Source organism: Pelobates fuscus, chromosome 3 (assembly GCF_036172605.1).
Source record: "Pelobates fuscus isolate aPelFus1 chromosome 3, aPelFus1.pri, whole genome shotgun sequence".
Taxonomy (NCBI): Eukaryota; Metazoa; Chordata; class Amphibia; order Anura; family Pelobatidae; genus Pelobates; species Pelobates fuscus.
Window position 1 is genome coordinate 261,557,848 of NC_086319.1, and position 16,475 is coordinate 261,574,322.

The window sequence follows — 16,475 nt, forward strand, 5'->3', positions numbered from 1 at the left end:
AGATATCTCACTATTTTTGACTTTTCTGAGCCTGTCAAGTCCTTCTTTTGACCCATTTTGCCAAAGGAAAGGAAGTTGCCTAATAATTATGCACACCTGATATAGGGTGTTGATGTCATTAGACCACACCCCTTCTCATTACAGAGATGCACATCACCTAATATGCTTAATTGGTAGTAGGCTTTCGAGCCTATACAGCTTGGAGTAAGACAACATGCATAAAGAGGATGATGTGGTCAAAATACTCATTTGCCTAATAATTCTGCACTCCCTGTACACACTCACATGCAACTATGGACTGGGCAAAGCATTGACTGCTGGCTGTCTGGCACTTGATACAAGGCTGGAGAGGTGCAAGGGAACAGACAGGATGCATAGCACAAGGGAGGGATGAGGAGCTGGATATTTATGAAAATTAATGGCGGTCCTGAGAAGCAGCTGCCCCCAGTAAAAGACAACACTAAATCATAAAATGTGATCATCATAAAATCCCATCCCAGACCCAGACAGCTTCATACTAAATATGAAGGAAGGAATGCCTATTTCAGGTGACATCCACTTAGCAAAGATTGACATTTTCTGATTACTCCAGGCACCCAGACCACTTCTGCCCATTGGAGTGGTCTGGGTGCCAACTCCCACCACCCTTAACCCTGCAAGTGTAATGATTGCAGTTTTTATAAACTGCAATAATTACCTTGCAGGGTTAAGTCCTCCTCTAGTGACTGTCTATCAGACAGCCACTAGAGGGACTTCCGTGTTCTTAGAACATGAAAAGTGTTTTTAGAACACGAAAAGTGTTTTTAAACGACGATGGACGTCCTCACGCTATGCATGAGGACCTCCAGTGTTGCCGGAATCCCCATAGGAAAGCATTGAATTCCTATGGGGAGGTCTAATGCGCGTGCAAGGCCATTGCCGCGCATGCGCATTAGGTCTCCCCCGTCGGCGGGGGAGGACTGTGGGCGGAGCCTGACCCAGCGCCTCGGCGCTGGATTCAGATAAGTCACTGAACCCCATCAGCAACATGGGATGGGGGGGTGGAGGAAGGAGGAGACTGCAGGATCCTGCAGTGCCAGGAAAACTGATATGTTTTCCTGGCACTGGAGAGTCCCTTTAATACATAAACCCTAATTTATCTGCAATAACAGTAGTTAATTTCACAGCCCTTTTATAGGCAAGAGTAAGGGAAATGTCATATTGTCTATGGCTATGCAGTATACAAATTGAAAACCCTGCATATAGGGTTTATTCTCTGAACTCTGATTTGAAGTGAATTGAACACTGAATTCAGGCTCAAATAATAGTTCAGCCTTTTTTGCATTTCAGTGCGCTGCAATTCTTTGTTAGTGAATAAGTATTAGAGATCTCATGATACAGCTTCATGGAAACTTAATTAAGATTCACACAAACTGATCTATGTAAACATTATTTATAAGCTATAATTAAAAAGGGAATTATCAATTACAGTACCTCTTATGCCATGATATTGTTTTCAACTGTTACAATGTAGCTTGATATGGCTGTCGTGGCTACTCAAGCATGATGTAATGCTCGCGCAACAAAAATAAAGAATTTAAAAAAATAAAAAAATACAATTATAGCAGTTTTCCGGTATTGCAGCAATGCTATATCCTATGTAGAAAAAATGAATGCCATACTATAAAAAAAAAAACTATAAAAAAAAAACAAAAACACAAACCTTTATTGTACAATTTTACTGCAAAAAAATGGACAAGCTTACAAAGTAATGTAGTTACAGTGTATATAGTCAGTATAACAAAATATATAATTTGTACTGTAATTGATAATATTACATGCTAGGGTTTGGAATATTTATGTGGGGATAGTAGGCACATAAGAAAGCCTCTATATGGTTGTGAGATACATGAGTTGGAACTGTAGACCGCCTAGGCGAGCATTTAGATTTATATAAATAAATAAAGGAAAAGTGTGGGCCCTTATAGTTACTATTGTCCCCTACCCTGACCAGGGCCGACTTGTCCATAAGGTGGCACAGGCAGCCGCCTTAGGGCGCTAGAGCAGGGGGGAGCAAAAATCTGAATCCCCTGTTTCTGGCTGTGGACTAGGATTTTTCCAATTACCTGTCTACCTGCAGCCATCACACAGCAGCATTTTAAGTTGCCCGGCCCATCCTGATGATGTCAGGAGGAGGGGCGTGACTTCCTCTGCTCTTCTCCAAGACTCCCCAGCGGATGGGAGAAGAGCAGTGCAAGTCAATCCTCCTCCTCCTCCTGACATCATCAGGGGAGGCCGTCCGACTTCAAATGCTGCTGTGTGATGGCTTCAGGCTCTAGCTCCTCTCTCACCCCTCCCTTGCCCAAGGTAGCTTTTTAATCCAATTTTTTTTTGCAGTCCCCCCACTCTGTTCCCCCACCACAGCCCCTTTGTCCCCCCTCTAGAGCTCCTGTGCCCCCCACCACAGCCTCTATGCCTCTCCTAAAGCCACAGCTCCTATCACCCTCTAGGCTACTGTGCCCCCCTCCTCTCCACAGCCCCCCACTCAAGCTTCTGTCCCCCCTCTCCAGCTCTTGTCCTTCCCGCTCTTCAGCTACTGCCCCCCCCTTCTCCACCACCTGTCCACCACCCCCCTCCAGCCCCAGCCCCCCCTCTACAGCTCATTTGTCTCAGGGCCTGCACCCCTCACCACAGCCCCTGTGCCCCCCTAAAGAGCTCTTGTCCATCTCACCACAGCCCCTGTCACCCCTCCACAGCTCCTGTCAACCCTCTCTCGAGTCCCTGTGTCCCCACTCTCCAGCCCCTGCACCCCCCTCTCCAGCCCCTGCGCCCCTCCTCTTCAGCCCCTGCTCCATAACTAAAGTCCTATATCATCCCCACTACAACCCCTCTCCCCCAATTACAATCCATATCACCCACACCACACCCCCTTTCCCAAATTGTGCCATCAATCTACTTCAGTCCCTATCCCTGCCATTACATTTCCTAACCCTGCAATTACAATTTAACCCTTAACTACAGCCCCTAGCCCCCTACTACAGGCCCGGTGTCCACCTCTAGAGGCCCTGTGCCCCTTCCCCACCCCCAGCCCCCTCTCTAGGGGCCTGTCCATCTCCCCCCCTTTCAGCCCGTGTCACCCCTTCTCAGGGCCTGCGTCCCTCACCACAGCCCTCGCCCCCCCGTCCCCTCTCTTAGCACATGTAACCTGATTTGCCCCCCACCACAGGCCCTGTCCACCCCTCTCAGCCCCTGGGGAGGAAGAAAGAGACACACAAAGTGGCTGAGATTCACAAGGGGGGTTTGTAAGAGACACACAAGTGGGTGTAAGACATAGTAAAGGGGAAATAAAATACAATAAAGAGGGTAAAAAATTAAAAAGGAGGTTTATGAAACACATAGGTGAAGACATATTTTTTTAAAAGGGGGGTGATAAAATGCATCTTCGCCTTTGTATTTTGGCCTTTTTTGGGGCTGAAAAAAGATTTTAGAAAAAAGAAGACATCAAATGGTAAGTTATTTTGTATTTATGTGGATTAAGTTTTCTTGTCCCCCCCCCCCTTACTATTTTTAGGGTAAGGGGTGTAGGTAGGAATTTATTAAAAATGTATTATTAAAAAATTGTTGTGGGGGTGTGTGACTAGGGGCTTGGGGACCCCTAGTCACCTGGGAGGGGGGGGGTTTACATTTAGCCCCGCCCATGGGCTCCCACCCGTCGCTCATGGGTGGAGCCCAGGGGGAGGGACAATAGGCCCCCCCCCCTTATTGTAATTTAGGGCCTCCACCTGCTGCTCAGTGGTGGGGGCCGGGGGGAGGTCAATAGGTCCCCCTACATTTTCATTTAGGGCCCCCACCCGCCGCTCATGGGTGGGGGCCAAGGGAGACCCTATGTCCCCCGTTTACTTGAATAGCCCCCCACTCGCGGGGTATGCTAGTTAATAGATGCCCCACCATGGGGCCATTTGTTAGGGGGGGCTTTTTTATTTATTTTTTACAACAGTAATAGTAGACATGCCCCAACTCGCGGCATAGCGAGTAGTAGCGTTTGGGAGATTTTAATTTCACTTTTGCTATTATGGGGGTCATTTTGACACCCATAGAGTGAGGGAGGAGCTGCCGTTTCTGCTCCGTCGCTTCTATTTTTATATATTACAAGGAGCGAGCTGCGCGCCGGTAGCTCCCCCCTTGTAATAAACCAATCAAAGAGGTCTTCATTCATTCACTTGAAATTTCTATTAATTTATTCGTCTTTCTGACGAATGAATAGATGAAATTCCCGTTCGAATGTCCATGTGTTTAACTGAGCATGCGCGGGAATTTCACAGCGCTATCCAGTGTGGGCAGATGACGTTCCTTCAGGGACATCATCTACCCACACAAAGATGGCGGCGCACAGGACCTAGGTCTGGGCACAAAATAAAGATGAAAAAATAGGTAAACTAGAGGGCTTAACCCCTTAAGGACCAAACTTCTGGAATAAAAGGGAATCATGACATGTCACATGTCATGTGTCCTTAAGGGGTTAAGGGCATTTAGGGGTAACTAGGGGGACAATTAGATGTAGTGGAGTCTGGAGTAGGGTTAAAAAAAAAAAAACTGGATTCGGTCATGACAATGCCGCTTTAAGTGTGTTGTTCTAGGCTGCTGCACTAAGCATCGTCCGAAGCAACTATCTTGTGCGAACAGCAGAAAATATATATTTTAATCTGTACAGTGACTTCTCAATTTCTAGATTCAATTTTATTACCTTGTCATATTGACACATTGACCTTGTCATACAAATGGATTGGGGGTCCACGTTAACAATTTTAAATGAAGTATAACATGTTAGATTGTTTAGGTCATACTGATTAGTTAATGACACAACTAACTCACATCAATGTAATATTTATTTTCAATAAAAAACAGATAATATACGCATATTTTAACTTTCCAGATCGAATATACAGTACATAGTATGAGGACAGATAACCAGGATAACCAGAACCAGCACAGACACTGTCACGGGAGAAACTGAATACATACAAAGGTACATTTCTGCCATCACAGGTGAGGTCTGCTCCTCTTCTATCACTATCTCACTAGTGACACAGAGGACCATTTCAGCACCAATTAGGTTATTCCTGTCCCACTGCCTCCGCTGTACCTTTTAAGGATAGCACTGAAACAGTTTGAAACACAGGATTCTTAAAAAACAACCCTGCAGTTTACGGAACAAAAGATGTTCCATATGATTCTACACAATGCTTTTTCACAATGGATTTTGAGTGGTAAACTTTTAATAGTTCCCATGCTGGTCTGCACACCAAAGGGTGAACCCTGGCTCTCACACAAAGTGTAAACAGGCTAACGCCATGCAAGTAACAAGTAAAACAGGAAGAGAAAACTCTTCATTTGATGTGTCTGTGCTCATTATTAGTACATAAAATGTCTTGGTTCAGCCTATACGACAGTGAGGATCTTTAAAAATGAAACAAAACACCATCTCGGTCTAGTTCTTTAACTTTTTACCTCTTCACAAAGCTGCTCTAGATTTTAGTTTCCTATTAGTTGGCACTAAGCAGCACTTCTCCAAAGTATGCTGCCATATCTGATCCCCCTGGCCCTTCCCATATATATATTTAATTACATAGTTCAATTTCTCCATATACTCTTCAATACAATCATATAAATTAATCTATGGGAATATTTTACATAGCAGCATCTCAAATCCATTGTTTACCATAAAGACATTCATTTCCTTAATGAAGTCTCCTCTTTTTTTCTCTGTGAGTTTTGTCAATCTAGCTTTCTAAAACTAACCAATCACTAAGATTATAAAAAAAAAAAAAAAATACTTAAAATTACATTCATACATTGAGTAGGAAAAATGTAGAAATATGTCAAACTTATTAGTTATGCTCAACGTTCTCTGTGTGTCCTGTGTTAAGGATTCCTCCACTTTTTAAAAGAATGAAATATAAAGGATAATGGCAGGTAAGGTCTCTTCCAATTTGGGCACAAGCCGCAAAAAAAGTAAGGAATTCTTGACCCATAAAAAAGTTCTGGAAATGTTTTTGCATGCCAGAGTACTACCAATGCGAGGGAATTGTCTTAGTTTTGATTGCTTGAGACCGAATACATGAAATGTGCATCACAAAAAAAGTAGGAATTGAGTACACAGAAACAAAGTAATAATAGATCTGTTGAAACTCTTTCTTTGGCCCAACGTTGCAGATATTTTTTTTTTTCACATGTGGCAGACTATTCACTGTACAACTTTGTGGAAGGAACTCATTTTGAGCATGCATGTGGATCTTTTCCTTCCTGTAACAATGTTACGTTCTTGATATGGATTTGTGCACGTCAAATTCATCCATATATCTTCAAAGTTTTTCTTCTTTAATAGTAACTAGATTTTGTGGTTCACTTTTTGCAACACCTGCATTAGTTAATGGATCCCCCCTCCGGTGTATTTTCTGGTGCTTAATAAGCGTTGAGCAGTCGGTAAAACTCCGTCCACAATCATTACATGTATAAGGTTTCTCACCAGTATGGATTCTCTGATGTTTTACCAATGTTGAGCTGTCAGTAAAACACTTCCCACACTCTTTACAGGAATATGGCCGCTCGCCTGTGTGTATTCTTTGGTGTTTAATAAGAGTTGAGTTGTCTATAAAACTTTTCCCACAGTAGTTACACACAAAAGGTCTCTCGCCTGTATGAATTCTCTGGTGCTTGACTAGAGTGGAACTATCGGTGAAACTTTTTCCACATACTGTGCATGGAAATGGTTTCTCTCCAGTGTGAAATCGTTGGTGGACCACAAGATGTGAATTACATGAAAAGCATTTCCCACACTCTTTACACATGTATGGTTTCTCTCCTGTATGAGTTCTTTGATGCTTGACCAGAGTAGATCTTGCAGCAAAGTTTCTACCACACAAAATACAAGCAAATGGTTTCTCCCCTGTATGGGTCCTCTGGTGTTTAACAAGAGATGAACTATCAATAAAGCTTTTACCACACTGTGAACAACTAAATGGCTTTTCACCAGTGTGAGTCCTCTGATGTTTAACCATAGCACTCTTCTTTGTATACCTGTTCCCACATGTAATACAGACAAATGGTTTTTCTCCAGTGTGTACTCGCTGATGTATAACAAGTGTTGAGCTATCCGTGAAAGTCTTTCCACACTCATGGCAGCCAAATGGCCGTTCTCCAGTGTGGCTCCTCTGATGTACAATAAGGTGTGAGTTGCATGAATAGGATTTGCCGCATTCATTGCATACATATGGCTTCTCCCCTGTGTGGCTTCTCATGTGGACAACCAGTGTGGAGTTCTCTGTGAACCTTTTCCCACATTCCGTGCATTCAAAGGACTTTTCTCCTGTGTGAATCCTTTGATGTTTAACAAGATTAGAACGGTCTGTGAAACTCTTTCCACATTCTATACAAGTAAATGACTTCTCTCGAGTGTGTATCCGGTGATGTTTCACTAAGTTTGATCTGTCTGTGAAGCACTTTCCACACACAGTACATTCAAAAGGCTTTTCCCCTGTGTGGATCCTCTCATGTTTCACTAGAGATGGTCGGTCAGTAAAACTCTTACCACAATAGGAGCAGGAGAACGGTCTCTCTCCTGCATGAATTCTCTGGTGAATAACCAAGTGTGAGTTGTATGAAAAGGTCTTTCCACATACTTTACAAGAGTGGGGTTTGTATCCTGTGTGTGTTTTCTGGTGTTTGGCAAAAAGATTGCTATCGGTAAAACTTTTACCACAATCAATACACAAATAGGTTGTCATTTCTGATATTTCCCCTGTTTTTGGATCAATAGAGTTAAAAACACTATAGCTATCTATGCCCATCCTTCTGTAGGTTAGATCAGTGGGGTGCTGCAAATTGAACACATAGTTTCCAGTTAGGTTTTGTTCGTGGGAGTCAAGTTCCTGACCGTCTTCTTCTACAGTTAAAATCATGGCGCTGGGAGGAGTACAAGGCTCACCCTTTTCATTGATCATCACAAAATCTATACAAAAGTAGAACAGAAAAAAATACACTATAGTTAATTACATCAGGTGACACCTCCTCCCCTAAGGGAAGATTATGATAAGCTTAATTATTAAAATAGGATTTGATTATTACAAAGTAAACATTGAATTTGCCCTGGAGAAGAACAGAGGAGGTGTTTACCAAAGTTTCGGTTCTAGGTGTTCTGTGTCACGAACGCACCCTACCTGCCACCACCAAAACAATTTATAAATGCCTTGGTCTCCCAGGTAAATTAGACAAAAAAAAACCCCACAAAATATAATTTAGCACAATTTAGCTATCCAGGGATAAATCTGAGAAAGTCACCTGAGGACAGAAACTCCAGCCAATACAAAATGATTATTCATCTGTGGGTAATTATTAATGTTTCTTTTGGATATGATACTGGAACACAATGGTTCTCTTGAATGCTAATTTCCATTAACATTATCAAAGAAGAAATCTAGACCTATGGCAAATTAGAGAGTTATATTGAAGGAGACTTTTTGGTGTTTTCCAAAAACCACAGTATTCCCCGACACCCAAAGCAGGGGGAAGTTAAAAAAAAACAGAAACCTTCTACTATAACTATAAGTATTATGGTGACTTAAAGGGACACTATAGTCACTAGAACAACTACAGCTTATTGCATTTGTTCTGGTGAGTATAATCATTCTCTTTATTGGGCAGACTAGATGGGCTGAATGGTTCTTATCTGCCATCACATTCTATGTTTCAAGCGCTTTGCTGTGAACACTGTATTTTCAGAGAAAATGCAGTGTTTCCATTACATCCTAGATTTATCTTCACTGGCCACTCCTCAGATGGCTGCTAGAGGTGCTTCCATGGGCAGTGATGCACAGTGTGCAGTACTGCCATTCAGTGTCTCCACCCTCTGCATACAAACACGGAACTTTCCTCAATAATTAAATGCATCTCTATGAGGAGATGCTGATTTGCCAGGGCTTTATTTGACCCGTGCTGGCTCTGCCCATGATCTGCCTCCTTAACAGTCTCAACCAATCCTATGGGGAAGCATTGTGATTGGCTTAGACCACCACTTTTGATGATGTCAGCATACAGCAGGCAGTTTAAGAGGCATATCAGGGCTAGCAGCTGCAGACAAGAATGCAAGTAAGATTTTACTATATTTAGGGATGCAAGAGGGGGCCAAGGGGGCTAGATGGTGGTTTTAACATTTTGGGGTCAGTAATACATGTTTGTGTTCCTGACCCTATAGTGCTCCTTTAAACAGACACTCAAAGCTAGAGTTCATCCAAAACCACCACCAAACAAATGCATTAAAGAAAGCATACGTGAAAAACAAGACAAGTCCTTGAGAAGTTCCAAGGCTTACAGTTTCCGCATCCTATTCTATTTCATATCATACTCTTAACACTACCAAAACCCATTTAGAGTGTACAAAAAGGCCTGCTGGTTTATTTGTGAAAATAGCATGTAATTGAGCATAAGTGCAAAACAGCATTTTAACTTGTTTTACTATAAATATGTAACTTTGCATGTTCTCAGAGTATCCATTTTTGTGAACATGGTGGAACACATAGTGATAAATAAAGAGGAAACACAAGCAATAACCCACAAGATTTGCTCCCATCTTACTGGAGCTCCCTCGACAACAAAGTATTACTGTGTTAAAGAGTGAACTGATTAACGCATGTGTACAAATATAATTTTTTTACCTTTTTTATTGCATTCTTGTTCTTTTTTTGAAATGGTATGGTTTTCTTCCAAACAACTGTGTTTAGTCTCTGAGAAATCTTCACCTTCATAATACATAACTGGAATCTAAAGAAAGAGAATTAGAGATTATGAACTGTAAGCTATCTAGGTTACTTTTTATTTTGTTTGTTTTTTCCCAAAGATTTTTCTCATACAGTAAATCTAAAAAACTATAATTCAAAGGAACACTACAACTGGTTATGATGACAGAACTGCCCTGGCCCCTCCTACTCACTACCCAAGCCAAAGAGCCTGCAGTGCAGGGCTCAGCTTAAGAGAGATAATGGAAGCTCTCTGGCTGAGGTAGTGGAGGTGAGAAGTGGCGCTGTGCGGATCCCAGGTAAGATCTCAAACCATTCTAAAACAGTTTGACTACTTATACTGGGGGGTCCACTTCTGACACAATAACCACTACAGCATGCTGTAGTGGTTATGCTGCATGGAATGTTCATTATTGATGAAAACAACTAAGTCATAGTGAAAAATATGAGAGTGAAAGTTTAAACCTTTTTTTAAAAAGGCAGCTGCCACATCTATTTAATTTACACACATGGCAAATTACACCGCAATGCAGTTCAGACAAAACAAACCCACGGCAAACATCACAAATGAAAAGGAGAACAATGTTTCATTTTTTCCTGTGTGCCTTCTCTATGCAAACCTTATAACAATGATTGACAGGGAGCTTAGATGGTTGCATCAAGTTGCAGGATAAAGAGGTGTGAATGTCTACACTTATTTGATCATTAGCTATTAATGGACTATAAAACTCTTCTAATCTCTGCCAGCAGAAGAAAACAAAAGTATTACTAAGCTTGCTACACTATTACAATAAATCCCCACCTTGCAATAATGCAGTAGTGCCATAAAGCTGAGAATTAGCCTGGCTATTCATAGATCTCCCCTAACTAGTCACTATGGGCCCAAGGAAGCAGGCTGCCTCTATCTGCTGCAATGGAAGGATGTAACATCATTGCATTTCCTCCCAGAACTGTCAGTCAGGGTGAACAGATAAGCAGTGGAGAGCAAGGAAATGCCAAAAGATGTCTCTGCTATCACTGCCTAGCCACTAACCAGTGAACAGCACTTCCCAATCTCCAACTTCTCCTCATGCTGACAGAGGTGATCAACAGAGAGAGGAGAGGGGAACTAAAATAATATTAAAATGTATTCTGTAATATTCTCAGTATGTTAGTTTGACCGCTTAGTGATAGTTATTAAATACCGGTTAATTAGGCATGTGTATGTAAGTATCCATGACTAGTCATGTACATGTGTTTTTGTGAGTGCCTAATTGTGTTTATAAAAAGGTTTCCTTACCCGAAACATACAAAGTCACTGTTATGTGAGCACAAGATACCGGTTTACTCAGTAAAGTAAAACTTACAGCGTATAATTAACCCCTACCATCCCATACATCAACTACACTGGTACCATACCACCCAAAATTCCAACTCCCAGTATATAATCTAGTCAGTATTTTCCTTAATTTGCAGATATAGTAAGCATGAATAAAGCTTACCTCATTATTACAATCCAGAGTTTGCTTGTTATTTAATCTGTGCTCCTCAATAAAACTAGATTCACAATCAGACATTTTGAAATGACGTAGGAACCAGTTCAGAAGGGGAGGATTATAAACAAGCTGCAAAGAAAGGAATAGAAATTATTAAAGCCAAGCAAGAAAATCAGAAATAAGGCGGTATTACATTGACTTTTCAACATACTGTATTTTAATACCTAATGGACATGTAATGCAACAATTCCCAGTGAATTTGCTGGTAGTTTGCAAAGATATCTTCTGCTTAGTTAATCTTACATTTAATGCAAGAATATTAGGATGGGAGACAAGGCAGGCAAGTCTATAAACTTCCTTTCTCTTCTTTTCCAACAGTATTGTCAATGTGTGGGTGTAGTGTGTTTCTTGCTGTTTGTGTCTAGCAGTGTGATTTACTGTGTGTAGCAATGTGTAACTGTGTGCCCTGGCTTAGTGCATTATAGGGAAGCCTGGCAGTGTGCACGGCAGCAAGGTTTATTAAGTAAATAGTGTATGTCTAGATGTGTGTGTGTCTGACAGTGTGTTTTGGTGACTGGGTGAGTATCCCATGAGTGTGGCTAGGATGTATTTCTGTGTCTGTCATTGTCTTTGAACCTTTGTTGGAGACACATACGCAAAAGTGCACATGAATTCAACATACATACAAAACTACACAAAGCCCATACACACAGCTTCTCAAACAGCCAACACAAATGCATTATTAATAACTCACAGAAGCCCACAAGCAGCTTCCCACAACACAATACCCCAAGTAGCCCCCAACATATATATACACACACACAAACACACACCACGAACACAATCCTACAAGCAGTCCACATTCAAACACGATGTACAGCCCAAATGTATGTATAAATACATAACACATAATAACACAGACTACTCTTGCACATATACATTATATCAAATCACAAATACAACCCTAGAAAGCAGCTGCAGCCCAAATACAAAACACAAGCAGCACACAGCAACAAACACGCAAATTAATTTTCAAACATCTTGTAGGAATACCAAGAGACTTAAGACTCTTGTTTTGGCACAGTACTGCTAACTACCCCTTGTCCTAGACCAATAAAGGCTAAGTGGGACCTAAGATGTTTCTGAACTGCAGTTAAAGGGTCACAAATTTAAATTGGGCATGGTACCGTTATTCTGTATGTGCAGCGTTTCTATATGAAATGCTGCATATGCAAAGTTTATCCCCTCTGGTGCTGGAGATGTAATTCTACCTCTGACCATTGGTGGGGGTCATTAACCACGCAGTACAAGAGTTTTGCATAACTAATGTGAACACTGTGCAAATGTGGCGTCTGATGCCAGCATGCTAAAGCCAGACAGCCAATGGCAGCATGAATCCCCCTCCTCTCCCACTGGTGATGGTGAGTGACATCAGCTGTAGAGGATCATGCTGAAGGTAGAACTTGGCCTCAGCACTGGAACAAGGCGAATTTTAGATTGTTTTTTATTTTATTTTATTTTTTATTGGGTTTGGGGACTAGTACAGCAATGGTTACTAATAGTTAATTATACTACAAGTTACTAAGAGACCATTTACCAAGGTCACTTTTCCCTGTGTCTTAACATACATTTTAACAGACATGGGCTTCAAACTGATTTCCAATTACTCTGTATAATTTAGCACAGTTAATTTATGATCCTTTAATATAAAAAATAAATGCTGATATATTAATGTATATTTTAATTTATCTTCAAGCAACTGTACTCAAACATCTAACTGGTAATACACACACAAACAAACATGTGTATCTGTGCATACAGTATAAAATGCATGCATTCACACTTGAGCAACTGTGCTTTAGAAGAGAGGACCAATGGTTACTTACATTCTATTTAAAATATAAAGTAATTGCAACAAGTCTAGCAACAGGTGGGAGGCTATGGTTGGGCACTCCAGTTTTAGAGAGTCTGAAATAAAACAGATGATATATACTATATAACCTTGTGTTGTGTTAAATGCCATGCTTATCCAGGGTGACATTTAGTGTTTGCAGATGGCTGCCTTACCCTGCACATACACTGATATTCACATTATCTGCTATAAATACCCAGAGGAAGACTCATGTGATCCCATGACAGCATTGCTCTATCAGACCCCTACATCCATCATTACAATGCTGCCAGCAATCCAACAAGGTGTGAGAGCACCCACTGCCCAGAGTCTCCATCCCAATTCATACAATTTAATCAGATCCCCCATCACTACAGACTGAGCTACCTCTTACCTATGAAAAGATTGCAGCCTTTGTGTGTAAAGCGAAAGGGGGTGTGGCCGGAAATGCTTACCACGATTGGCTGCAGCTGGATGCAACGCGACAGCCGCTATGTTCTTAGGGAGTTGTAGTTTTTGTTCCGCAGCTTTGGAACGGCATGCGTGAATCATAGAACTACAAGTCCCGAAGTGCCGTTGGTTGGAAGTAGCGGAAGGTTTCGTGTGACGTCATATAGATTTAGCGCATTGGTCGCAGGGACTTGTAGTTCAGCTCCTGATATTAATTTATTTCTCATCAAGCCAGGTAGACCTCGACTCCCAGAATATATGGAGGAGTGTCCCATGTTCCTGGCCCATCATATCTTCCTCACACAGACTTGAGGGAGTTGTAGTCGTTTACAGAGACACAGGCCCCCAGACTTACCGTGACTCTGGTTGGGAAAAGGGGCTCCCCCTGCAAGTGGTTATGGTAATAGCGGAGCCATGTTTAAATGTTCTTCAAAGGGGGGAGCTCACCCATCTGCTGAATATAAGAAGGACTGCAAATCTGCCCATAACCCCCCCCTCCCCTTCCTCTCCCCCATTGATCCCCTCCCCCCCTCCTGCACAGTATAGTACTGACTGTATTACTATCTGGGGAAAGAAGAGGGGCAACTGGCTACTGTTGGCTCCAGGTAACTATTCATGATAGGACATTGTATATACTGTATATCTCCGTATACATAGTGATAAAGCCATATATGGGAATGATTTCAGTGTTCAGTTTGTAGGAAGCAATACAAGAGCAGAATATTTGAGGTTGCTGTCATCTCCAATCTTTACACACACAGTTATCCACTTGTATTGAGAGGGTTTAGACTGTACTAATTTAGAAACATAGAATGTGACGGCAGATAAGAACCATTCGGCCCATCTAGTCTGCCCAATTTTCTAAATACTTTCATTAGTCCCTGGCCTTATCTTATAGTTAGGATAGCCTTATGCCTATCCCACGCATGCTTAAACTCCTTTACTGTGTTAACCTCTACCACTTCAGCTGGAAGGCTATTCCGTGCATTCACTACCCTCTCAGTAAAGTAATACTTCCTGATTGTTTTTAAACATTTGTCCCTCTATTTTAAGATTTTAGATAATTTTAGCAGATTAATACAGGAGCTGAAGCTCCAGGTCCACACCTGTGATGCTGGCTGCCACCCTAATTGTGTCTGGTCAGTGGGGCATCATGACTCCCGCTTATATGTATATCCAATAAGTCCGGCAATCAAACCTTGGGACACAAGAGACTTGACGATGCATGTACACCTCCAAATAGTACAAGGAAGGCGATGAAATGGCAGCTGTACGTAGTGGAGCATTACATCCTCTAGCAAGAGGAAGATGCAGATGATGTACAGCCTACCTGCTGGTAGTTTATGTATGCCTGTAAGAAATTGAAATCCGAATAGCAAAATTTAAGCCAAAATACCTCATTTGAAATAAAAGATCCAAATAAGCTATAGGCACCACTTTTTTTTTTTTTAAATTTGACAATTTTTATTGTTTTTCAGGTTTTAAGGGGTACAGAAGAAAGAGAGGGAGGGGAACAAGCAATATTTTACGTTTTCAACATTCTTGAGGTTCAGGGAGGGTACAGAAGAGAAAGGGGAAGGGAAGTAGGGGGGCCCTACATTTCCACCGATGTGTTGCTCTCTTACTTTTCTTCTGTATGTGCCTGTGTTTGGTAGTGGGAAAGAGGCATGTTTAGCGAGGCATTTAGTTAGAGCGATTATCCATCTCATTTCCCCATGTGTGCATCTTTGTGTATGTTGGAATGCATGCAACTTGTGGTTTGTAAGTGTTTGCCTAGCCTCGTTGCAGTCCTTCGATGGTTATGGCATTTCATGAGTAGTTTTGCGGGTAGTGCGTTTGGCAGTTGGGGATTTGGGACCCGGGGGGGGGGGGGGGGGGCGGCAGTTTTGCGTGATATCATGGTGAAGTGAGTAGGGGGGGGGGTCATGGAAGCAGTGGTTGGAGAGTTAGCGGTGGTTCAGTTGTATTGCATGAGTTACCTAGTTGGGTATGGCTCATCTTCGAGAAGTAGGTGGACAAAGCGTTCCGTGCCCCTAGACATGAGGCATATTGCAGTAATTGGTTCATATTTGCGTGTCCTATGTGGTCGGTCTATTTTGGTCCCATAACTTCCAGGCTTCGGACCACTGGGGGCCGTTACTGTGTGTTTTCCTAGCCATGATTTCATAATTTTTGTTACTTTCTATAGTTGCAATGCATTGCTGGATTGTGGGGGGGGTGTCTTGCTTCCATTTCCTGCTAATGCTAGTTAGTGCACCTACAATGATATGGTAGTTGAGGTAGGCATGATGTTTGTGTGGCGTGTGGGGCAGGGAGAGAAGTAAGTAAGTTGCAGGCTGAAGCGGTAACTTTGAGCCTGTGCAGTTGGTAATTAAGTTTGCTATCTGTTGCCAAAATTGTTGGATTTTTGTACAGCTCCACCATATATGTAGCATGGTGCCTCTATCAGCTTGGCATCTCCAGCATAGGTCTGACGTGGCCGGATAGCTGTGTTGTAGGCGTGTAGGGACCAGGTACCATATGTATAAGATCTTGCGGGTCAATTCGAAGTGATTCGTGCAGAGGGTGAATTGCTTATGTGCCTTAAAAATTGTGTGCCATCATAAAGATACGGGGGCATGCCGGGCTCCGGGGGCTGAGCCCATTTCGAACGGAAGTGTGACCAATACTGTGCGCTGTCCGAACATGGAACTAGTGCAAGCCCAGGGAGACCCCACCCGGGCTGTTGACCTGAAGCTTTATTGACCTCTACCTCCCCTCCCCATCCCCCAACCCCGACACAACACCCCTTACTATACACCCCCCTCCCCGACATACCAGACGAAAGACAGAACAACCCGACGGGTTGGATACTGACTAGAGAGCTTGATGAGACCGTAATATGGCAAA

General features: G+C 42.3%; 1 protein-coding gene across 1 annotated transcript; it reads right to left on the minus strand.

Moving 5' to 3' along the window:
- Positions 1-4,847: 4,847 nt before the first annotated feature.
- Positions 4,848-13,562, minus strand: LOC134602940 (oocyte zinc finger protein XlCOF6-like). The gene is made up of 5 exons (XM_063448429.1): positions 13,531-13,562; positions 13,132-13,213; positions 11,252-11,374; positions 9,690-9,795; positions 4,848-7,987 (listed from the first exon to the last, which is right to left on the minus strand). Exons 3-5 carry the CDS (start codon positions 11,324-11,326, stop codon positions 6,342-6,344), a joined length of 1,827 nt encoding a protein of 608 aa, XP_063304499.1. The 5' UTR covers positions 11,327-11,374; positions 13,132-13,213; positions 13,531-13,562; the 3' UTR covers positions 4,848-6,341.
- Positions 13,563-16,475: the final 2,913 nt, after the last annotated feature.

Coding starts and splice junctions, on each gene's coding strand:
- LOC134602940 (XM_063448429.1), bottom strand. CDS start 11,326: ATGTCTGATTGTGAATCTAGTTTTATTGAGGAGCACAGATTAAATAAC. Junction 9,796..11,251: donor CTCTGGATTGTAATAATGAG/GTAAGCTTTATT, acceptor CTCTTTCTTTAG/ATTCCAGTTATGTATTATGA. Junction 7,988..9,689: donor ACAAGAATGCAATAAAAAAG/GTAAAAAAATTA, acceptor ACTTTTGTATAG/ATTTTGTGATGATCAATGAA.